The sequence below is a fragment of the Oncorhynchus mykiss genome, chromosome 24 (assembly GCF_057628025.1).
Source record: "Oncorhynchus mykiss isolate SJ-2025 chromosome 24, ASM5762802v1, whole genome shotgun sequence".
Classification (NCBI taxonomy): Eukaryota; Metazoa; Chordata; class Actinopteri; order Salmoniformes; family Salmonidae; genus Oncorhynchus; species Oncorhynchus mykiss.
Window position 1 is genome coordinate 16,941,615 of NC_143045.1, and position 25,908 is coordinate 16,967,522.

A 25,908-nucleotide genomic window follows, 5' to 3' on the forward strand; every position below is an offset into this window, starting at 1 on the left:
TTCTATACGAAGTACTACGCCAGTCTATCTCCACTTATGTTGCGAATGTTTAAACACTCCATAGAAAATGCCAAACTCCCGCAAACACTGTATGAGGCTACAATAGCACTGATCTTGAAAAAATATATAGATTCCATGGAGATGTCGTCTTATCGCCCCGTGTCGTTACTCCCCATAGAAAACAAGGTGTTGACAAAGATATTGGCAAACCGATTGAAAACATATATTTCCGACCTGACAGGTTTTTATCCCGGGCCGACATATATACTACAATTTGAGACGCCTTTTCAACGTAATGTTGAAAAGGTTGAGGCAGTGGTAATAAGTCTTGATGCAGAGAAGGCGTTTGATCGGATTGAGTGGAAGTATATGTATATGATGTCGGTTCTGGAGCACTTCGGGTTCGGAAAGGAATGTATTAATTGGATAAGAATTATTTATGCACACCCAATGGCGTCCGTGATAACCAATCAAGAAATGTCGTAGAGAAGAAAGGCTTGTTCAAGGGATGCCGATAAACACGACATGCTCCTTCTCTGGCTACAAAAAAAGTGAGTTAACGCCACGGCCTGTGGATATGCAAGGTTCACAAGCCTTGGCATTTTTATTTAACCTTTATTTAACTAGGCAAGTCATTTAAGAACAAATTCTTATTTGATGGCCTAGTGCGTTAACTGCCATGTTCAGGGGTAGAACGACACCTCGGGGGTTTGAACTTGCAACCTCCCGGTTACTAGTCCAACGCTCTAACCACTAGGCTACCCTGCAAAGCGAATTGGGACATGAAAATATATCAGCTTAAACAAAATATAGATTTTTGGATGTTCTTGGTTGGTCGTATAAGTGCTATTAAAATGGTTGTCCTACCCAAGTTTCTTTACCTCTTCCAATGTCTACCCAATTTCATACCACAAAGCTATTTTAAGAAACTGGATTCAATAGTAACTCCATTTTTATGGGATAACAAGGCAGACAGAATTTCAAAGAAGCATTTATGCAAGTACAAGATAGAGGGGGGCTTTGGCCTTCCTCACTTTAAACTGTATTATTGGGCTGCTAATCTGAACATCGTGTCTTTCTGGAGGGAATGTTCACCTGCGATGAGACAGAAGGATATGCCTGCATGGCTTTTGATTGAGCAGGCCTCCTGTCAACGTTCCTCACTCCCTGCACTTGTTAATAGCCCATCATATGTGAAAAAAATCCACTCTAACCCAGTCATTTGTCATCGGCTTAGGATCTGGAAACAGATGAGGTATTTCCTTAACATACCCACTGTATACATTGGCAGCCCGATTTGCCTGAATCATGCTTTCCACCCCGCATTGGATGATGTGGTGTTTTCACAGTGGAGGGAGAAGGGGCTCACAACAATTGGTAATCTATACATAGATGGTCAGTTAGCTTCATTTCAACAATTTCATTTCAACAATTACAGGGAAAGTTCATCATGCCAACAACACATTTTTTCAGATACCTCCAAATCAGGAATTTCGTAAGGACACATATCCCACAGTATGGCATGAAGCCAAATAGTCCTACATTAGATAGCTTGATCCTTGTCAAACCCCATTCAAAAGGGTCGGTCTCTAGACTGTATGATGTGCTACAGGCCCACATAGAGGTATCCACAGACACCATTAAAAGGGCTTGGGAACAAGAACTTGGGTCAGAAATCTCAGATGAGGACTGGGTAGAAGCTCTCAGGAATATAAACCACAGTTCAGTGAATGCCAGACACAACCTTGTACAGTTTAAGGTGATACACAGGTTACATTACTCAAAAGTGAAACTGCATAAAATATTCCCGGACACCTCACAGCTGTGTGAGAGGTGCAAGCAGGATGAGGGGACGTTGACCCACTTATTCTGGACATGTCCTAAATTACATGCTTACTGGGCTCTCATTTTTGATTACTTATCTAGAGCCTTTGATAGAGTTCTAGCCCCATTGACATTGGCCATCCCATTCAACAGTACAATGAATGTCATCGTTAGTATTGCTGTCTTTTTTATTTGATTTTTTTATTGTAATAAATATATTATTTAAAAATAAAAGAAGAGTGACATCAAACCAAAGCCCCGCCCCTATGAAAGCTTAACGGGAAGTTGAATGCATACAGGCAGGCTGACCGGAGAGACAATACTCTAGGTTAGCTAGATAGCAATGTTCTAATCGTTGACCTTTTTATTTCACGAGACTGGATATTCAAGAGGTAGGAGAGTAGGAAACATGGCAACATATTTGCTTGAGCATCGACATACAGCGCCGAAACTATGCGTCTTACTTTTCGTCTTCCTCCTTTTTGTTGTTGGCCCCATCACGGCTCTCAGCGTCGGCGAGGCGAGGCTTGTCAGAAGCAACACCTTCGCGGAAGTGGAGGTAGAAGACTATACAAAATACTACAATTATGTCGAAATGACCCGGCTACTGAAGTTCATGGCCATGAAATACCCTTACATCTCCAACCTGTCCAGTATAGGCCAGTCGGTGCAGGGCAGGGAGTTGTGGGTTATGCGAATCACAAAGGACCCCAACGCTGACGTACCAGGAAAACCCAAATGTAAATACGTGGGGAACATGCACGGGGACGAAACTATCTCGAGGCAGGTGTTGGTGTACCTTGTGAACTACCTACTGACGAGGTATGGAGAGGACCCGCGTATCACGGAGTTGTTGACGAGCACGGATATTTACATTATGCCCAGTATGAACCCAGACGGGTTCGAAAGGTCCAGAGAGGGGGACTGTAGTGGCGACGCTGGGGGTCGTTCCAACGCCAAGAACATGGACCTCAATAGAAGTTTTCCTGACCAGTTTGACAAAATCAACGTCCAGCAAGACGATGTTCCAGAGGTTACAGCTGTCATTAAATGGATCCTGGAGAAAAAGTATGTATGTATTTATTTCTCTCGTCTATTTACATAGACCTACATACAACGTTCTTTGTGTTTGTTTAGCTCACATTGTTTATAACCTAATTCAGATGGCTCAAATGTATGGGCTACACCAGGGGTAGGCAACCCTTTTCCTGGAGTGGCGCAGGTACTGCAGAGTTTTGTTCCGACATAGGCACCACACCTGACAAACTGAGGTGATTGATTGCCTAAATTCAACACATCACACACCTGTTCTTCCAGGTCGGTTAAGTAAAAAATATGAAGTGACTGCGGAACTCCAGGACCCTGGGCTCCACAGACATCGCTTACTGCAAATGGTAACTGCTGCACCCAAGATATTTACTGGCAGCCTGCATCTGTCGTTGTTCCTATTGTTCTTAAGCACCTCCACATGGACCCCAAATACCACCTCCCCTGCGAAGGATCTCTCCATTTACCTAAGGGCCCACTGTTGCCAGCTAACCTTTGGGAATGCCCTTGATCAACATTAGATGTGGACACCAAGGAACTTGAAGCTCTCGACCTGCTCCACTACAGCCCCATCAAAGTGAATGGGGGCCTGCTCGTGTGTGTACTCCAGATCAGCCTTGGATAGTGAAAGGTTTCCCCCCTTGGTCTTGACAATAGTATGTAGACTGCAGACAGTAGATACCAGGCTTACTATATATCCCCTGCCTCCTGATAACATTGTGTTGTTATGTCCCTCCAGGTTTGTCCTGTCAGGGAACCTGCATGGTGGCACTGTGGTGGCCAGCTACCCCTTTGATGACTCGGCCTCCCACAAGATGCAGGGTTACTACAGCAGCTCTGTGGACGACAACCTGTTTAAACACCTGGCGCTGACCTACGCCAAGAACCACCCCGTCATGAGGACCGGGGAACCCAAGTGCCCAGATACCCCCGATGAAACTTTTGAGGATGGCATCGTCAACGGGGCAAAGTGGTACGATGTACCCGGTAAGACTTTTTCTTTTTTAACTGTCAGACCACTGATGATGCTCTTTTTAGGCAGGTCATGTTCTTTTTCCTTCGTTTGTTGAAAAGAGGTGATGGTTCACACACAAAGTAGCCTAGACCAGCTCCAATATCTTCCTTTCTTGATTTCTAATATATTTTCTTCTCTTCTTCGTAAGTTGTTTCATTGGCTTTCCATTTCTTGAGAATTGCTTCTTCAGTTGCTTTTTTGATTGTTTAACTCTTTATCCCTCATCACTCTCAGAATAATCGCACATTGTTGAGACAGAGAGCTGAGTGCTGGGTTGCCATGACGATTAAGTCATAGATTGGTGTCTATTTTGACTTTGTCTCTTCTCAGGGACTGACAAAATGATGTGGTAATTTTACTTTTCAGGCGTTCATAATCAGTTGGAGATCAGGTTTTACTCAGCTCAGTGTTGTTTGAGTTCATGGCGACACCTTGAAATGAATATCGAATGACGTACTGTAGACTTATAGTAGGGTAATAAAGGGTATTTGATAACATGTATAATGTGGGCTTTCACTACCATGGTACAGGCCTACTTTTTGTCATTGGGACAAAGCCTGATGTATAGGCTATGTGTTGCCATGAAAAGGGGTGTGATTGTTTCCTCTGTCATTTTCCATGGCCCAATTTTCACAGAATACCCCCCCCCCCCACTCATTTTGGGTCTATTTGAGAACCAATCCAGCAGATCTACAGCTGGGATTGTCTGTCTAGTATTAATTTAAAACCCCACTAATTAGACAATTTAATTAGAGTATGGCTTTGACCATTACAGAAGAATTAGCACTGAATTTTCACAGTGATTTATTGTAATGTTTGTTTGTGTCAATTAATGCCATAAGGGATGGGTTGCCAACTGGCGATTTGACACCAAAATAAAATTGAATTAATTCATAATGTCATGAATTAATTCATTACAGGTGTTCCATTGCACTGACTTCACTATCTAGCAAAGCAGCTGTAGCAGAGGACAACAGACCCAGCTAGCTAGTATTGTTTTATTCACCCCTGCAGGACAGACCTGCTCTCTGTTCTCTCCTCACAGAAAGCCTGACTGGTCTCAGGTTATCCTATCTGTCTTACGAGGTGTGTGTGTGTGTGTGTGTGTGTGTGTGTGTGAGACACGACCTGTCCATGCAGCTTGCTGTCCCCCCACTTCCCCCCTTCATGTTCAGGAATACCAGTGTCTGTGGTCCACAGGCAGTAACCGGACCCCCAGTCTCTGTGTGGCTGCTGTCAGTGGTTTGGGAAGAGAGCCAGACGAAGGACGATGAGATGATACTGTAATCTGAGTCTGAAGGTTTAAGGTGACCGTCATGGCTTTTCCTGTAAAGACATGTGCGGTCATCACTGTGTGTGTGTGCACGTGCATATTTACAGTGAGACTGTTTATCATGTGTCTGTGTGAGTCCAATAGGGAGTTGTGAGTTCCATGTATATTCTCAGACATTCTTCAATAACCCCTGAATCTGCTCTAACAGACTGCCTCTGCTTCAGTTGTAAATTATGACTCGGTAGAAGACAAATTCTGGTTTCTTCATCATTACTCACCTGAATCTAAATTGACTGCCTATGTGGTTAATGGAGACTGCAGGAGATATTTCATCTGATGCATAGATCTCTGTCTTCTATAAGCACTGTTAAAGGAACAGCAGAGGTGTCATTTTGGAACTAGGAACTAGGAGGTGTAAGGATTAGGTGTTTCTAATCCATTAGCTTCTATTTATTTTATTTATTTCATCTTTATTTAACCAGGTAAGCCAGTTCTCATTTTACAACTGCGACCGGGCCAAGATAAAGCAAAGCAATGCGACAAAAACAACAACACAGAGTTACACATAAACAAATGTACAGTCAATAACCCAAAGGAAACGAAAAATAGAAAATCTAAGTACAGTGTGTGCAAATGTAGGGAGGGAGGCAATAAATAGACCATAGAGGCAAAAATAATTACAATTTAGCATTAATACTGGAGTGATAGATGTACAGATGATGATGTGCAAGTAGGGATACTGGTGTGCAAAAGAGCAAGAGGGTGAGTAATAATATGGGGATGAGGTAGTTGGGTGTGCTATTTACAGATGGGCAGTGTACAGGTACAGTGATCAGTAAGCTGCTCAGACAGCTGATGCTTAAAGTTAGAGGGAGATATGACTCCAGCTTCAGAGATTTTTGCAATTCGTTCCAGTCATTGGCAGCAGAGAACTGGAAGGAAAGGCGGCCAAAGGAAGTGTTGGCTTTGGGGATGACCAGTGCAATGTACCTGCTGGAGCATGTGCTACGGGTGGGTGTTGCTACCAGTGAGCTGAGATAAGGCAGGGCTTTACCTAGCAAAGACTTGTAGATGACCTGGAGCCAGTGGGTTTGGCGACCGATATGTAGTGAGTGCCAGCCAATGAGAGAATACAGGTCGCAGTGGTGGGTAGTATATGGGGCTTTGGTGATAAAACGGATGGCACTGTGATAGACTACATTCAGTTTGCTGAGTAGAGTGTTGGGGGCTATTTTGTAAATTACATCGCCGAAGTCAAGGATCTGTAGGATAGTCAGTTTTACGAGGGTATGTTTGGCAGCATGAGTGAAGGAGGCTTTGTTGTGAAATAGGAAGCCGGTTATTTTGGATTGGAGATGTTTAATGTGAGTCTAGAAGGAGAGTTTACAGTCTAACCAGACACCTAAGTATTTGTAGTTGTCCACATATTCTAGGTCAGAACCCTCCAGAGTAGTGATGCTAGTCGGGCGGGAGGGTGCGGGCAGTAATCGTTTGAAGAGCATTCACTTAGTTTTACTAGCATTTAAAAACAGTTGGAGGCCACGGAAGGAGTGTTGTATGGCGTTGAAGCTCGTTTGGAGGTGTGTAAGCACAGTGTCCAAAGAAGGGCCAGATGTATACAGAATGGTGTTGTCTAATGAAATATGAATCCATTCTCTGATGAACTTTGAGAATAGACTTACACAATGCTCAATGAGGAAATGACAGGACTGAAATGTACCCAATGATATCGTAGGATCTTATTAGAGCATTACGAATGTGAGTTTAGAATCTAGATAATTGTCATTATGACCTTCCGGGAGGTGACTGTTGAGAAATAGTAAAAGGGAGAGGGAGGGAGGGAAGTTTAGGTACTTGGCGGTGTGGGTTGACTTTGATAATTGCAATAGATGACTGATAACCTTTTGACAAGCTTTTTCTGTAGACCCATTTTATAGCTAGTTTATCTCTTTCCTGTATGCCAGGGGTGTCAAACTCATTCCATGGAGGGCCTAGTGCAGCATCTCCCAAACTCGGTCCTCGGGACCCCAAGGGGTGCATGTTTTTGTTTTTTCCCGAACACTACACAACTGATTCCGATTATCAAAGCTTGATGAATCAGCTATGCAGTGCTAGGGCAAATACCAAAACATGAACCCCTATTGGTCCTAAGGACCGAGTTTAGGAAACCCTGGCCTTGTGTCTCCTTCTTTTTCCTTTCAACTCAATATTAATTAATGAAGAGTTTATAAACTACGTGGGCCTATAGCCTAAATAATTTAAAGTAGCCTAGTCCTTTTACTAACCAGCAATACCCACTGCTCTCTTTCTGAACGTTCATATTATTATTATTTATTTTACCTTTATATAGTGTCCCCTGAACTGACAAGGTGAAAATCTGTCGTTCTGCCCCTGAACAAGGCAGTTAACCCACCGTTCCTAGGCCGTCATTGAAAATAAGAATGTGTTCTTAACTGACTTGCCTAGTTAGACTTAGGGATGCCATCCGTTAGATTAAATACAGAACAGTTCCGTATTTCACTGAAAGAATAAAGGTTTTGTTTTTGAAATGATAGTTTCCGTATTCGACCATATTAATGACCTAAGGCTCATATTTCTGTGTGTTATTATGTTATAATTAAGTCTATGATTTGATAGAGCAGTCTGACTGAGCGATGGTAAGCACCAGCAGGCTCGTAAGCATTCATTCAAACAGCACATTCGTGCGTTTCGCTGCGCTTCAAGCTGTTTATGACTTCAAGCCCATCAACTCCCGAGATTAGGCTGGTGTAACCGATGTGAAATGGCTAGCTAGTTAGCGGGGTGTGTGCTAATAGTGTTTCAAACGTCACTCACTCTGAGACTTGGAGTAGTTGTTCCCCTTGCTCTGCATGGGTAACGCTACTTCGAGGGTGGCTGTTGTCGATGTGTTCCTGGTTCGAGCCCAGGTAGAGGCGAGGAGAGGGACGGAAGCTATACTGTTACACTGGCAATACTAAAGTGCCTATAAGAACATCCAATAGTCAAAGGTATATGAAATACAAATGGTATCGAGAAAAATAGTCCTATAATTCCTATAATAACTACAACCTAAAACTTCTTACCTGGGAATATTGAAGACTCATGTTAAAAGGAACCACCAGCTTTCATATGTTCTCATGTTCTGAGCAAGGAACTTAAACGTTTACTTTTACTTTCTTCTCCAACACTTTGTTTTAGCATTATTTAAACCAAATTCAACATGTTTCATTATTTATTTGAGGCTAAATAGATTTTATTGATGTATTATATTAAGTTAAAATAAGTGTTCATTCAGTATTGTTGTAATTGTCATTATTAAAATAAAAATTGTCCGATTTAATCGATATCGGCCTTTTTGGTCCTTCAATAATCGGTATCGAGGTTTTTGGTCTTCCAATAATCGGTATCGTTATCGGTGTTGAAAAATCATAATCGGTCGACCTCTACTCTGGGCACCTTTCATCCAAGCTACTCAATACTGCCCCTGCAGCCATAAGAGGTTTAACAAGCAGTGCGGCTTGGCTGGGTTGTGTTTCGGAGGATGCATGGCTTTCGTCCTTCGTCTCTCCCGAGCCCGTACGGGAGTCGTAGCAATGAGACAAGATAGTAACTACTAACAATTGGATACCACGAAAAAGGGGGTAAAATTGAAAAAAATAAATAAATAAAGTGCAAGGATGCATGATTAACAGAGTCCAGTCTCTGTAAAACAGAGGAGGCTGCATACATATACAGTTGAAGTCGGAAGTTTACATACACTTAGGTTGGAGTCATTAACTTGTTTTTCAACCACTCCACAAATTTCTTGTTAACAAACTATAGTTTTGGCAAGTCAGTTAGGACATCTACTTTCTGCATGACAAGTCATTTTTCCTACAATTGTTTACAGACAGATTATTTCACTTATAATTCACTGTATCACAATTCCAGTGGATCAGAAGTTAACTGTACCTTTAAACAGCTTGGAAAATTCCAGAAAATTATGTCATGGCTTTAGAAGCTTCTGATAGGCTAATTGACATAACTTGAGTCAATTGGAGGTGTACCTATGGATGTATTTCAAGGCCTACCTTCAAACTCGGTGCCTCTTTACTTGACATCATGGGAAAATCAAAAGAAATCAGCTAAGACCTTAAAAAACAAATTGTAGACCTCCACAAGTCTGGTTCATCCTTGGGAGAAATTTCCACAACGCCTGAAGGTACCACGTTCATCTGTACAAACAATAGTATGCAAGTATAAACACCATGGGACCACACAGCCGTTATACCGCTCAGGAAGGAGACGCGTTCTGTCTCCTAGAGATGAATGTACTTTGGTGCGAAAAGTGCAAATCAATCCCAGAACAACAGTTAAGGACCTTTTAAGATGCATCTGTCCGTGGAACCCTTAACCGATCCAAATCTATATACTCTGTCAGAAAAACGTCACGAATCGTTGGTTCCCAATTAGTTTTTGCTCATTTTACTTTTTTTTCTACCTTCTAAAAATACCTCATATTTTGTGACAACCTCAATATCAGCAGCCTAGTCACACTGCGCACTGTGCTCTGCTTCATGCGCTGACCAACTTATTCCTGATCTTGCACATCTGCGCTGCACCTTCAGCATTCAAATGCTTGTTAAATGGATTGCGCAATATTAGGCTTTATTATTTAGTGACGGCCAATTGATTTGATAGGTTATTGATATCAAATGCGCTGTTGAAAGGGGTGTTTTACTGGAATATAAGTAAGGTTCCAGAGACACAACTCATCTGGCTAATAGCCCAAATGCTGAACAGGATTTTACATTAGATTTGATTTGAATCAGGATCACCATCAGTAATAGTTTTGGTAGTTTTGCTTTATGCAATCAGTGTATATGGTCATTTTTAGATATACAGGGTAAAGTTGATAATTTCATAGTGATGACAGCCATCATCACTTTTGCGAGGGAGGCGACACTGCATTGTCGAAACGGGAGGCGCTCACTCCATAGAAACTTCCAAACGGTCAAAACCATTTCATTTTAAGACTGGGTGAAATCCGAAGTTGTGCTATATATTCATTGGCTATGTCATGTCTAATTTGTAAAGATACATATTGATACATTACTAGCTCACTTTTAAGTGGGTGATGGTTTAAAGCATTCATTGCCTCCCCCTAATCTAATAGTCGGGTGGTAGATGCCCACTACCACAGGCAGACAGAGGTCAGCTCAAACAGATCCCGCTTATGAACTCCATCAGAAGCAGATTTTAATTTAGTATGGTAAATTAATGTTTATTCACCAAATGTTAGTACATTGAACCGAATCTCATTGATTTGTTTGTTTAATCATACCACATCGCTTCGAATCATTTCAAACTAAAGCGTATTGTTCCTGCATTGTATCGGTTCCATGATATGTACGAATCATCTTGAAAGATGCACATCCCTACCTACTATTTAACCTTTATTTAATTAGGCAAGTCAGTTAAGAACAAATTCTTATTTACAATGACGGCCAAACCCTAACCCGGGCGACGTTTGGCCAATTGTGTCAATTGTAGTCACACCTCTCACACTGAGATGCGGTGCCTTAGACCTCTGTGCCACTCAGGAGCCCTATAGGTCTGCTATTTGTTTTTCATAACTGATAGTTATCTCATTGATGGGCTGTTGTTTTCTAGCTCACTGAGACATCACAGCTAACCTGTTAACAGCCATCGGGACAAATCCTTATGCTGTAGTAGAGAACTATATTGAAGAACAAATGTTGCCTCATTTACAGTTACAATACTGAAAGCCGATTTGCTCCAGCTCTGCACGGAATGTTATTCAAACAAGTTTGTTTTCCTGCTAGCTGGATTAGGTACCCTGTATTCATAGGCTTTGCAGCTTTATGTGTTTGTCTGGATTCTGGAATGAATCATTTCTTTACTGGCGATTGAGAACAGGGCTGGTTGAGCAAGGTAGTAGGCCACTGTGGTTTGGGTAGGAAGCCAATACAAACAGTATTGCAGGGTTGGTAGCCTAATGCTACAAACATTCATCACTGCAAACAGAACAGACGTATGGTGTTTGTAGTGATGACAAAGTTAGTTCTGGGGAATTTCTCTCTTTTAGAAGTCAATTGCCATAAGACTCCCACTTGTCTTGTCGAAGGTCTGTCCTCTTATGATTATCAAAGTCAGTCAATTATCTACTTGTCTTGGGATGTGAGGTTAATGTAGGGCAATTCCACTCTAATGGAATTGTGCTGAGACTCGCTCTATGCATAAGACCTACTCTTAACAATTTAAACAGAACATTTTACAAAAACATATTAATTGGTAGATTGCATATTTGGGTATTATTCTATACACTGGCTATTAAGTAAGCATTTCACTATAAGGTCTACACTTGTTGTATTCGGTGCATGTGACAAATAATATTTTTATTTGATTTTATTATTTTAATGAGCTCCGCCACCAAACAAGACCTAATTTGGTTGGTCCGGACTGGACCACATGTGAATCAATCATAGATGTCCAAACCTGTGAAACAAACATCAAAGTACAGCACAGAGCAGTAGAGTATAGTAGAGTATACTTCAGTACATTATAGTGTACTCAACTCGTGTGCTCAACTGTGTACTGTACTCCTCTACTCTACAGTACAGGAATGTACTGAACTATACTCGACCGCTCTTTACTGTACTGTGCTCCACTGTACTGTACAGTTCCGTCCAAACTTGTGAAACATGGACATCTATGATTAGTTCAGATTTGGTCCGGACCAAATGGAATTATATGTTTGGGCCAAATTAAGGCTGGTCTAGACGTCTGTGGACATTTTAAATCAAGGCTGGTTGGGACCAGACCAAAAAACGATGTCTGTGGACATTTTAAATCAAGGCTGGTTGGGACCAGACCAAAAAACGATGTCTGTGGACATTTTAAATCAAGGCTGGTTGGGACCAGACCAAAAAACGATGTCTGTGGACATTTTAAATCAAGGCTGGTTGGGACCAGACCAAAAAACGATGTCTGTGGACGTTGAAATCAAGGCTGGTTGGGACCAGACCAAAAAACAATGTCTGTGGACGTTAAAATCAAGGCCAGGGCGGACTGACTAAATTTCAACTACATTTCAATGTCCATGGCCTTCCGTGTTGGTCGGTGCTCAGTGGATGAGGATGCTGGTTACAGTAAATGGAAAGAGAGGGGGCTCATGGGTAGGTGTAAGAGCCGGGAGAGGGAGGTTGGTAAAGGGAAGGAGAGGGACTGCAGAAATTCTGTTACAATTTTTTTTTCTGAACTTCTGATTTGGTAAAATAATTTCCTGTTTTAGTCACTTATCAATTATTTGTAGGAATTATTATCAGTAAAAACATCAACTAATTGATAGGTCTACCTTGTTACTTCTTAATTATCCTCCCTCCTTATATGGGAGAACATTTAGAACATATCGTAAAGATATATGGGTTTTTGGTAACGGAATTCCAAGACACAAGCCAATGTTTTATTTTGATGTACAGTGCCAGTCAAAAGTTTGGACACACTTACTCATTCAAGGAGTTTTCTTTCTTTTTTATTATTTTCTACATTGTAAAATAATAGTGAAGACATCAAAAATGTGAAATAACACATATGGAATCATGTAGTAACCAAAAAAGTGTTAAGCAAATCAAAATATATTTTAGGTTCTTCAAAGTAGCCATCCTTTGCCTTGATGACAGCTTTGCACACACTTGGCATTCTCTCAACCAGCTTCATGAGGAATGCTTTTCCAACAGTCTTGAAGGAGTTCCCACATATACTGAGCACTTGGCTGCTTCTCCTTCATTCAATTGGGTTGAGGTCGGGTGATTGTGGAGGCCAGGTCATCTAATGCAGCACTCCATCACTCTCCTTCTTGGTCAAATCGCCCTTACACAGCCTGGAGGTGTGTTTTGGGTCATTGTACTGTTGAAAAACAAATGATAGTCCCACTAAGTGCAAACCAGATGGTATCGCTGCAGAATGCTGTGGTAGCCATGCTGGTTAAGTGTGCCTTGAATTCTAAATAAATCACAGACCATGTCACCAGCAAAGCACCATCACACCACCTCCTCCATTCTTCACGGTGGGAACCACACATGCGGAGATCATCCATTCACCTACTCGGCGTCTCATAAAGGCGCGCTGGCTGGAACCAAAAATCAAACATTTGGACTCATCAGACCAAAAAACAGATTTCCACCGGTCTAATGTCCATTGCTCGTGTTTCTTGGCCCAAGCAAGTCTCTTCTTCTCATTGATGTCCTTTAGCAGTGGTTTCTTTGCAGCAATTAGACCACGAAGGCCTGATTCACAGAGTCTCCTCTGAACAGTTGATGTTGAGATGTGTCTGTTACTTGAAGTCTGAATCATTAATTTGGGCTGCAATCTGAGGTGCAGTTAACTCTAATGAACTTATCCTCTGCAGCAGAGGTAACTCTGGATCTTCCTTTCCTGTGGCGGAACTCATGAGAGCCAGTGTCATCATAGTGCGTGAGGGTTTTTGCGACTGCACTTGAAAAAACTTTCAAAGTTCTATACATTTTCTGGATTGACTGTCCTTCGTGTTTTAAAGTAATGATAGACTGTCATTTCATTGCTTATTTGAGCTGTTCTTGCCATAATATAAACTTAGCCTTATTTTGGTAAAATACAATTTTCTGTATACCACCCCTACCTTGTCACACACAACTGATTGGCTCAAACGCAAGAAATTTCACTAATTAACTTAACAAGGCACATCTGTTAATTGAAATGCATTCAAGGTTACTACCTCATGAAGCTGGTTGAGAGAATGCCAAGTGTCCAAAGCTGTCATCAAGGCAAAGGGTGACTACTTTGAAGAATCTCAAATATAAAATATATTTGTTTAACACTTTTTTTTGGTTACTACATGATTCCATATGTGTTATTTCATAGTTTTGATGTCTTCACTATTATTCTACAATGTTGAAAATAGTAAAAATAAAGAAACTCTAGAATGAGTAGGTGTGTCCAAACTCTATTTCTAATCATTTGTAATATGTTTTCTAAGACTCATTTTCCATCTGTTTGACATGAAACCAAAGCCTGTGCTTATTCCAATATTTTTTTAATAAAAAATGGTTGAAAATGGCTATACGCCATAATTCCCCCCCCCCAAAAAGATGGACTCTTAGCTTTGACATGCTCCTATGATCTTCACATGTTGGTATTTATGGGTTCTTTTACATGGAAGTTACCTGAACAAAAACTTCCTGGGAGCTTACATTAATATGTAGTGTTAAACCAAAGTTTATTTCGAATTTACAGTAAAAAAACATACTTGTTGTTTTTTTTGTTACAGTAACTTACAGCTAACTGGCTGCCAGCAAGTTACCATAAAAACAACTGGATTTTTTTTTACAGTGTAATGTTACATTCATTCCTGTTCACCTTTCTCCTTGTCCTCTACCACTTCAGAGTAAAGTAAAGAGGGAGTAACTAACAGGCCTAGTGTATTTACATGTAACCCCACGTAGCCTCTTTAACGCCATTCGTTCTTATATTATGTATCGTTCTCATCGGTGAAAGTTGGGGGTGTTGCCCAGGGCATGGGTCAGGTGATAGATATAGACCCAATTGTTACCTCACAGTGAGATGATGAGCAGTGTTTTCCCTAATTGCCAGCCGCCGTCTAAACAGCCGATAACAGACTCATTGTCGGCCGGCTACTTTTTCCACTTCACTTCTTCCACTTCACTTCAGGCTTCTGCTCATTTTAAAAGTTTCAAGTTTGCTAGTCAGAAAAGTCTGTATAGCCTTCTCCCGCTAGAATGAACAATATGCATCTTCTAGTGATCTATTGATACGACAGGCGCAAAGCGAGCGATGAACTGGAAACACTGCTGGTTTGTCAGTCAGCTGTCTGTCCCGCTGCTTGGTACCTGTGTTGTTTTTGTTATCTGTGGTTGGCTGCAGTCAAATTTCATTTCACGGAGGAGGGAGAGCATGATGCTCCTTCATCTACTGTGAGTGAATTTACACGTCCCATTTAATGTAAGTGGTAACAATGAGTTGAAATCCACTTAATTACTGTTTTTTGGCACATTCATTTATTTTATGTTGAGTGTTTCAACTTTCATATAGCCAGCCATGGAGTCGGGTGCATAGGCTATTTACTTTCCTTTGATTGGTGACTGAACAGCGAATGTTGACTAGTTTATAAAAGGTGTCGATCTGACTAAATAAAGTAAATCTCCTTATATCCCTTCGCTATTTTTAAATCATACAATATGGTTATGTCCATGGTATCGCATTGGGACACGTTTTTGGCCAGTTTATTAGGTACACCACCCTGTTCACATGGTTCGCTCCTACAGCCAATGAGTCACGTGACTGTGGCTTGCTAAATAAAGCAGGTCATCGAGGCATTCAGTTACTGTTCGAATGAATGTTATAATGGGCCAAATGAGTGACCTTAGTGACTTCCAGTATCTCAAACGGCCTGGCTCCTGGGCTTTTCACGCACGACAGTGTCTAGGGTTTACCAAGAATGGTGCGACAAACAAAAACATCTAGTCAGCGGCAGTCCTGTGGGCGGAGAAAAAAAAAATGCTTGTTGATGAGAGGTTGAAGTAAAATGGCAAGAATCGTGCAAGCTAACAGGTGGGCAACAAACAGACTAATAATGGCTCCATACAATAGTGGTGTGCAGAACGGCATCTCGGAACGCACAACTCGTCATTCCTTGTCACGGATGGGCTATTGCAGCAGGCGACCACATTGGGTTCCACTCCTTTCAGCTAAAAACAAGAAGAAGCCACTCCAGTGGGCACGCGATCACCAACACTGGACAATTGAGGAGAGGAAAAATAATCCCGGTTGCGTCATGCTGATGGCAGTCAGGATTTGGAGTAAGCAGCATGAGTCCATGGCTTCATCCTGCCAGGTGTCAATGGTACAGGCTGGTGGCAGTGGTGTAATGGCATGGGGAATGTTTTCCTGGCATGTTAGGTCCCTTGATACCAATTGAGCAACGTTTCCATGCCCCAAAGAATTCAGGCTGTTTGGGAGGCAAAGTGGGGTCTCACCCGGTACTAGCGATTATCTGCGGCTACATTTTGAAAACATTCAATGAAGATGTTGAATCCTCACTGCAGGAACAGTAGGTTGTGTTAAGAGAGCCTCATTCTGGACCAAAATATGATAACCGATTGAAGGTTATAAAAGGTAATGATACTTCTATGGTATTATTAAAGATATTGATATAGGCCTACTGATTTCATTAAGGTGTCAAAAATGTAGTAGTCAACTGCTGCTTTCTGTGTAGAAAAGCCCTTTTTTAACACCTGCTTCATTCTTCAAAACCTGTAGGTCTATTCATGGGCATCCGATATATATATATATATATTTACACTATGTCGGGTGGTCTTACCACTGAAAATGTTTGCATTTTTAAAACCATTTTCCTGCAATTCTATATTGTTTCTCAGTCTGTACATATGACTTTATTCTCAAGAGGACAGGTTTAATGTTAAAAGGTTATCTTACTTAAATTGTCCTGATCATATAGGGCTAGGCCTAGACGATATCCGAAGAACACACTGAATTCATTTTTACTCAAGACCACAACTCTTTTGATCAATCTGGGAAGTAAAATCTTTAAAGTATTAAATCATTTAGTGCAGTGTATTTGGGATGGAATCAAGCCATTAGAATGTACCAGAGGCTACCAAAATAGAGCTCGTTCTGCAAAGTAGCCAGCCGGAACTCCCTGGCTGGCTACTTTTTCCCTATTTGGCTGGCTTCTCCATGTACTTAGGGAAAACACTGGATGAGGGTGTGTTTAGCCTATTCCAGGAGAGAATGACTTCCCTCTCTCATTGAAGCCACAGAAATTCAAGGCCGACCACGGTACTGCAGGTATTGTTAGCAGAAAACAGAATCCCCATTAAAGTAAATGGAAAAATTGCAAACTTTATGTAAATTGAAAAAACATCTAAGACAATCATGGCATCAATAATTGCTTCTAATACACCAGATGTATGTCATTGCACCGATTTATTTTAAAAATAGCACACCGAAGAAATTATAAGGATAATTTTTAGTTGCTACAGTACAAATACCCGGTCGGCCTTCAACTCAATGAGGAGGGGGCAGACTGCAATGTCACTTCCTGGAGTAGCTCAAACAGCATGAGACGTCATCTTAACCGACTTCATTTGGCTTTAATGTACTATAGAGTATTCATATAGGAATGAATGGTGTCACATGATTGATGGCTTTGTCCATTCATACTACATGACCAAAAGTATGTGGACATCTGCTCGTCGAACATCTCATTCAAAAAATCATTAGCATTAATATGGAGTTGGTCTCCCCCTTTGCTGCTATAACAACCCCCTCTCTTCTGGGAAAGCTTTCCACTAGATGTTGGAACATTGCTGCGGGGACTTGCCTCCCTTCAGCCTCAAGAGCATTAGTGCTCTTGTGCCGATGTTGCTTCCAGAGGCTGTTTGGAAGTCAGTAGTGAGTGTTGCAACTGAGGACAGAGTTTTACGCGCCACCATTTCGGCGGTCCCATTCTGTGAGCTTGTGTGGCTAACCACTTCAAGGCTGAGCCATTGTTGCTCCTCGACGTTTCCACTTCAAAATAACAGCACTTACAGTTGCCCTCTAGCAGGGCAAAAATTTGATGATCTGACTTGTTGGAAAGGTGGCATCCTATGACGGTGCCACGCTGAAAGTCACTGAGCTCATCAGTTAGGCCATTCGACTGCCAATGTTTGTCTGTGTAGATTGCATGACTGTACACAGCTGTCAGCAACTGTTTTGGCTGACAAAGCCGAATCCACAAATTTTGAAGGGGTGTCCACATACTTTTGCATATATCGTGTATATACAGTCATTGGTGTATCCTGCCGGGAGGGAGGATGTAGAGGTCCTGTCATGAGCGCTATGTCTGGAGGATGTTTGCTCTCAGATATTGTCTACTATGACGTGTCATATGATTCTCACATTACAGGTTCCGCCAGGCAAATCGTTAAACACGAAAAAGTCACTATAAGATTACTATTAGGAGCATTGTTGCAATGCACACTGTACAGTCTTTTTCATGCTAAGGTTATTAACCAGTGTCCGTAGAGGCACTGTCAGAGACATAGCCTAGGCCTGTTGCACCCTGCTGGTGTCACCATAGGGGACTAAGCCCTTGGGAACTATTCTAACTAACATCTCTAAAGTACTCTCTAACAGGCTCACATGGGGCACTGCCCTGTTGATCTGTTTCACCACAGCTGTCGGCTTAGCATAACTAGACTGGGGCTTGCACACACCCTGACATTTAACAGCCATGCAAGGCAGTCCAACAAGTGTTGCAATGTTTCCTCTACCATGTCTCAAGCAAAATACTCAAGAAATACTATGAAAACTGTAGAAAAATACTTTGTGCTATGCCTCCGCCATAAGGCCTGGCATCAAATAGATTTATAATAACCCACCAAACAACTGTCGTGTGGTTTTATATCTAAACTCTTCAAATCAAAGTGTATTTGTCATGTGCGCCGATTTAAAACAGGTGTAGACCTTAAAGTGAAATGTTTACTTACAGGCTCTAACCAATAGTTCAAAAAAGGGTGTTAGGTGAACAATGGGTAAGTAAAGAAATAAAACAACAGTAAAAAGACAGGCTATATACAGTAGCGAGGCAATAAAAGTAGCGAGGCTACATACAGACACCGGTTAGTCAGGCTGATTGAGGTAGTATGTACATGTAGTTATGGTTAAAGAGACTATGCATATATGATGAACAGAGAGTAGCAGTAGCTTAAAAGAGGGGTTGGTGGGTGGCGGGACACAATGCAGATAGCCCGGTTAGCCACTGTGCGGGGGCACTGGTTGGTCGGCCCAATTGAGGTAGTATATACATGAATGTATAGTTAAAATTACTATGCATATATGATAAACAGAGAGTAGCAGCAGCGTAAAAAGAGGGGTTGGGGGGAACACAATGCAAATAGTCCGGGTAGCCATTTGATTACCTGTTCAGGAGTCTTATGGCTTGGGAGTAAAAACTGTTGAGAAGCCTTTTTGTCCTAGACTTGGCACTCCGATACCGCTTGCCATGCGGTAGTAGAGACAACAGTCTATGACTGGGGTGGCTGGGGCCTTCCTCAGACTCCACCTGGTGTAGAGGTCATGGATGGCAGGCAGCTTAGCCCCAGTGATGTACTGGGCCGTACGCACTACCCTCTGTAGTGCCTTGTGGTCGGTCGGAGGCCGAGCAATTGCCGTACCAGGCAGTGATGCAACCGCTCAGGATGCTTTCAATGTTGCAGCTGTAGAACCTTCTGAGGATCTCAGGACCCATGCCAAATCTTTTTAGTTTCCTGAGGGGGAATAGGCTTTGTCGTGCCCTCTTCGCGACTGTCTTGGTGTGTTTGGACCATTCTAGTTTGTTGTGTATGTGGACAACAAGGAACTTGAAGCTCTCAACCTGCTCCACTACAGCCCCGTTGATGAGAATGGGGGTGTGCTCAGTCCTCCTTTTCCTGTAGTCCACAATCATCTCCTTAGTCTTGGTTACGTTGAGGGATAGGTTGTTATTCTGGCACCACCCGGCCAGGTCTCTGACCTCCTCCCTATAGGCTGTTTCGTCGTTGTCGGTGATCAGGCCTACCACTGCTGTGTCGTCTGCAAACATAATGATGGTGTTGGAGTCGTGCCTGGCCATGCAGTTGTGGGTGAACAGGGAGTACAGGAGGGGACTGAGCACGCACCCCTGTGGAGCTCCAGTGTTGAGGATCAGTGTGGCAGAGGGAACCAATTATTTGTGTTGTTACCTACCCTCACCACCTGGGGGCAGCCCGTCAGGAAGTCCAGGATCCAGTTGCAGAGGGAGGTGTTTAGTCCCAGGATCCTCAGCTTAGTGATCAGCTTTGAGGGCACAATGGTGTTGAATGCTGTAGTCAATAAGCTGTAGTCAATGAATAGCGTTCTCACGTAGGTGTTCCTTTTGTCCAGGTGGGAAAGGGCAGTGTGGAGTGCAATAGAGATTGCATCATCTGTGGATCTGTTTGAACGGTATGCAAATTGGAGTGGGTCTAGGGTTTCTGGGATAATGGTGTTGATGTGAGCCATTACCAACCTTTCAAAGAACTTCATGGCTACAGACGTGAGATCTACGGGTCTGTAGTTATTTAGGCAGGTTGCCTTTGTGTTCTTGGGCACAGGGACTATGATGGTCTGTTTGAAACATGTTGGTATTACATACTCAATCAGGGACATGTTGAAAATGTCAGTGAAGACACCTGCCAGTTGGTCAGCACATGCCCGGAGCACACGTGGTGGTAATCCGTCTGGCCCCGCAGCCTTGTGTATGTTGACTTGTTTAAAGTTCTTACTCACGTCGGTTACGGAGAGCGTGATCACACAGTCATCCGGAACAGCTGGTGCTCTCATGCATGCCTCAGTGTTGCTTGCCTCGAAGCGAGCATAAAAGTGATATAGCTCGTCTGGTAGGCTCGTGTCACTGGGCAGCTCGCGGCTGTGCTTCCCTTTGCAGTCTGTAATAGTTTGCTAGCCCTGCAACATAAGAAGAGCGTCGGAGCCGGTGTAGTATCATTCAATCTTAGCCCTGTATTGACGCTTTGCCTGTTTGATGGTTCGTCACAGGGCATAGCAGTATTTCTTGTAAGCTTCCGGGTTAGAGTCCCGCACCTTGAAAGCGGCAGCTCTACCCTTTAGCTCAGTGCGAATGTTGCCTGTAATCCATGGCTTATGGTTGGGGTATGTATGTACAGTCACTGTGGGGACGTACTTTTTGTGGCTGTTTATTTACCACCACAGACAGATACTGGCACTAAGACCGCACTCAGTCAGCTGTATAAGGAAATAAGCTTATTTCCTTATACAGCTGACTGAGTGCGGTCTTAGTGCCAGTATCTGTCTGTGGTAGTAAATAAACAGCCACGAAAAGTATGGCTGAAAACTCTCTAGGCAAATAGTGTGACCTGCAATTTATCACAATATACTCTACTTCAGGCAAGCAAAATCTAGAAACTTCCTTAGATTTCGTGCACCAGCTGATGTTTACAAATATGCAGCGTATATCCCGCTACGTTGGCGAGTAGTATTGACGGTAACGGCAGCTTTCCCAGTCGCCCTCGCCGGGTCCTGACCAGGCATCCGGCTCTTTGTCCTCTGTACCTGCGTCGCTTCCTCTTGCAAATAATGGGGATGTCGGTCCTGTGGTGTGTTTGGAGAATGTCTTGTGCGTCGTCCTTGTTGTAGAAAACATCTTTGTCTAATTCGAGGTGAGTGATCGCTGTCCTGATATCCAGAAGCTCTGGATAGCACAATTGGTTGGGTGCCCATAAAACTGCTGCCATTTCTTACTGTGCCATTTTACAACAGTCTTTACCAGTCAACCAAAACCACAGTAGCCAGAATGAATCTGCAGGCCAGGCAGTCACAGTGATGCAGCCATTTGAGAGGATGTTCAACAGCTGTACCACTCTGTGTACCACTCTGGCTTGTATTCTAGCTTGTCCTGGGCTGACTCAGTATTGTGTTAGTAAGGGCTTACTCTGTGCTTTCTGATACCTTTCCTCTCTCAGTGAGAAGTTGCCTAACACACACACATTCAACCCCGATGTGTGTGGATTAAACAGCCGCCATTCTGGATATTACTTTTTTATTAACTGGTCCCTGGTAAATTATTAGTTACTAACTAATGATGGCTGGATGGACACTCACTTCCTCTCCCCTCTGTTTCTCCTCCTCCTGTTCCCTTCCTTTCCCTCTCTGTGTCAAATACCTTCTGAAGATTCCTGTATTAGGGCCACATCCTGTAGTTGGCTAAATCACAAGCAGTCACGTTAGCTGTCTCTGCTGTGTGTGTCATTTGATTATGTAAATGCTGAATCTGCTGTGTTGTATCTTACCCACATCATGCTGTCTAATATCATATGCACACAGCAGCATTTCTAACCTGAGGCTGGTAGGCCTCACACATTCAGATGAAAGAGCTGGCGTTGTTTGTGCTGTTTGTCTCCTGTGAATTAGTGTGTGGGTGCGTGCATTTGTACCCTGGATTGTGTCTGTTTAAGGATGACAGAGTGAGTTGGCCTTGTTTGTGTGAATGAGGAAGAGGGTTGAGTATCCTACTTCTATTGGGTTCAGGATTTCCGTTAGCTGGTAATAACCAGCTTTTGGATGATTTTAATAACTTTTACAAAAATAGAAAAGCCGATAAATAAAATTGATGCAGGCCAATTGTCCGGGAGAAGAAAAAAATCTTCTTGCGAAATAATGCTTTTTTTAGACTTTTCGTTGATTGAAGTACCATTTGATGGAAATAGATTTGATTGGTCATGCTTATCGGTCTATACTCTATAGGTTACTTCGCATAATTTAGTGGAATTAAATTGACGTGTGCGTTTGTTATGCATCTTATTTATCACACGTGTAAAGCATAGAGCGATACAAAACCTTTGAGTGTAAAATCTGTCAGACAGCACGAGCTGCTACTACAGCGTCTCAAACAGCGCGTCACACACCACTTTGCAATGAGCAGTATGCATTTTGAAATCATACTTAAATGTTTGAAACCTGAAAGTGTTACTACGTGTTATGAGGCATGTCTTACCTTGCTTCAAAGTCGCCTAAGCCAAAATCTGACCATATCCTTGAAGGAAATTATTTTATATCAACTTTCTTTCATTGTCCAGTAGTTAAATGCACAACCCTAGTCATATTAGCGACCCATGCTAGTTGTGGCATATTAGATCTCCCCTCTTTCTAAATGTCTAAATAATATTTTAATCTCTGTCACATGAAACTGCTCGCATGTGCGCTGTGCTTTTGACAATTTTCCTGCTAATTGCGTTATGGAACAAATATTTACACTTAGCCTACTGTCTTGTGCACGTTGCTGCGTTTATAATCTGAAGAAATAATAGTTTATCAACATTTTAAGCTAAACGTTCTAATCTGTTGCATCAGACTCATTACTTTTTAACTTTTTAATGTTGTTTATGCCTACTGGTTGTATGAATTTGGCATCTATTGTCCCAGAGTCTGTTTGGAATAGGCAATTTTTTTAATTGTCAAGCTGACCAATAGAATAGGCCTGGGTAAACGTTTATTCTATGGGGACTATGGTATATTGACAGGCTAGTGTCTAGCTGTTCCTTGCTCGGCTTGTTGGCAGAGGAAAAGTACATGTGGACAGTTTATTCTAACATCTTCAAAGTGGACATTCTATTTCAATAAGGACCACACATCGTTGCATCCTCGTCTTGCATGTTCTTTTAACATGGATTACACTGGTTGATTTCTGTCTTTCTGAGCACCATGGATGGACGCCCTAGTCAGGTTAGGCACCCAATGCATATGGGTCTGATTAAAATGCTGCCGGTCAAACCCAGTCATGGCAACCTTCCCGAGGCCTACTGCCTGCCTGCCTGCCTGCTGTCAGGCTTTGTGCTGAAAACAACCTGGGAATGCTGCCTGAGTGGCAGCCCTGGACTGGAGGAAAGGTGCTGCCTGAGTGGCAGCCCTCCACCAGGCAGCCCTGGACTGGAGGAAAGGCTGGTGCTGGCCACAGCCTACTCTGCTCTGCCAGAGGCACTTTGCATTGATAACACCTTTAGCCTACATCCTGGGTTTGGTGTAGATTTAAGGACGTTCCCGACTCAAAGCATTAGGCCTGTGTTCATGCTGTTGCTTTCATGACCTTAGCAGAAGTCAACACACTTTCTTTTGACAGTTTATTTTGTATGCTTGTCCACTTTCTTTAGGTTGTGCCTCTAAAATGAATACTGATGTCATTGTGAGTGGTTTTCAAGCAGAGAGATGTTGAAATGTTTGCAGGAAAACATTTTGACATAAGGTACAATGTGTCATCCCTGTTCAGGAGGCATGCAGGACTATAACTACCTGAATGGAAACTGCCTGGAGATCACCATGGAACTGAGCTGCTGTAAATTTCCACCGGCCTCCGAGTTAAAGAAAGAGTGGGACTATAACAGGGAGTCACTCATTGCCTACCTGGAGCAGGTTGGCTTTCACAAGACACAGTGTCACACTCAAACTTTTTAAACTATCACACACACACACACTTTCATTGCACATATGACTAGCTGTAGTATTTCTAACTACTTTCTGGTTCTTACTACTGTACTCGATCTATTTATTTATTTGAATTGAAGAGATTGTTCCATCTTGACATCCATTTGCAGTAGTTACTTACTTCTAGGCAGCACTTCAGTTATTTGAGCTTCATTTGTTCCCAGCTACTGAGGCAATAGAAAGTGTTTGAGATCTCTTCTGACGTTATCCTGTTGATCTCCCAGGTTCACATTGGAGTTCGAGGCTATGTGAACGAGGCTACCAATGGGACAGCTCTGCCTGATGCCAGCATCGTGGTGGCAGGCATCAACCATAACCTGACCACAGCCAAGTTTGGTGACTTCTACCGCCTGCTGCTTCCTGGGACATACAATGTCTCAGCTATAGCCACAGGGTGAGTACTGCTGGAGGAATGAACTCCTTTCCTGCCGCTATACTAACTTGCAGGCACAGGGTACAGAAAATAAAGTCTTTAACAAAAGAAGCATACTCTACTCCTGATTTTTAGTTCCTGTCTGTTTTCCTTTGAACTGATTAGTGCATGGTGTTTTCTTACATGAAGTAAATGCACATCTTAGAGCTTAATTTCCTCTAAGATATTTCCCTGTTCTGGTACTTTCCCATTATACCTGAAACTTCCTGGTGAAATAAATGTAAAAGATATCACCTAGATTTAGACACACTGCTGTGCACAGGGTTTTTACTTTGTGTTTTTCATTTCTAATATGTTTTATTTTAACTGCAACAAAAGAAACAAATTCAATATTTCTGTCTTCATAGGTACATGCCCATGACAGTAGTCGGGGTTCAAGTGGTGGAGGGCAAGGCCACTGAGCTCAACTTCACCCTGGCACCCCTGGGAAATGAACCCACAGGTGGCATAACTGTACCCTTTACCACCACCACTGTCCCTACCACAACCTCTGTCCCTAACACAACCTCTGACCCTGACTCCACCACCATCGAAACCTCCAGCATCACCTCTGAGATGGGGACCTCTGGGGCCAACGAGAGCTCCACTCCCCAGGAGGCTCGGCCCCCAGCCCAGCCTGAACACCAGCCCATCCAGCCACAGGACTTCCGCCACCACCATTACAATGACATGGAGCTGTTCCTGCGCATGTACTGTTATGTTTACTTTATAGGCTTGCCTTTGCAATTAAGCATTTAAAATATTATGCTAGCAAGTAATGTTAGGATGTGAGAGCTTTTAATAAAATGTGAAAAAGCCTTGTTCTTTCAATACAACAGGTACAGCAACAGGTTCCATTCCATCGCTCATCTCTACTCCATTGGGAAGTCTGCAGAGGACCGTGAGCTCTACGTCATGGTGATATCAGACAACCCCACCGTCCACGAGCCAGGTATGGATGTGTTTTGGTGACACTGGAGCTCCAGAAGAGACTTAACTCTAAAGCAATGCCTTCAATCTACGGCTGTGTGGTTTATGTTGATCTAACTTCTTACAGTAACTGGATTGTGTTCATACACAGAAATTCATAGTCTAAAACAAATAACAGTTTTTCCTGTAAAAGATCCTGATACTATTGCTTCAGCTCAATGATCTCGTAGCTTCATATCCTTTTGAATGTGGGGGTACTCACTCTTATCCGCAGGCCCATTACAGCATTGTATTTTTTCAATAGTGGGTGGCCTAGAAATTACAGTGCAAGGA

The 25,908-nt window shown here is 42.6% G+C and overlaps 1 protein-coding gene across 1 annotated transcript in view; it reads left to right on the plus strand.

The window, feature by feature from the left end:
- The first annotated feature begins 2,076 nt into the window (after positions 1-2,076).
- Positions 2,077-25,908, plus strand: part of LOC110503857 (carboxypeptidase D) — a 34,174-nt gene continuing 10,342 nt past the window's right edge. The window contains exons 1-6 of the mRNA XM_036961938.2: positions 2,077-2,892; positions 3,611-3,858; positions 24,019-24,161; positions 24,458-24,627; positions 25,014-25,355; positions 25,485-25,597. Coding sequence (XP_036817833.2) covers positions 2,234-2,892; positions 3,611-3,858; positions 24,019-24,161; positions 24,458-24,627; positions 25,014-25,355; positions 25,485-25,597 — 1,675 coding nt within the window. The 5' untranslated portion in view covers positions 2,077-2,233. The remainder of the gene's footprint in view (positions 2,893-3,610; positions 3,859-24,018; positions 24,162-24,457; positions 24,628-25,013; positions 25,356-25,484; positions 25,598-25,908) is intronic.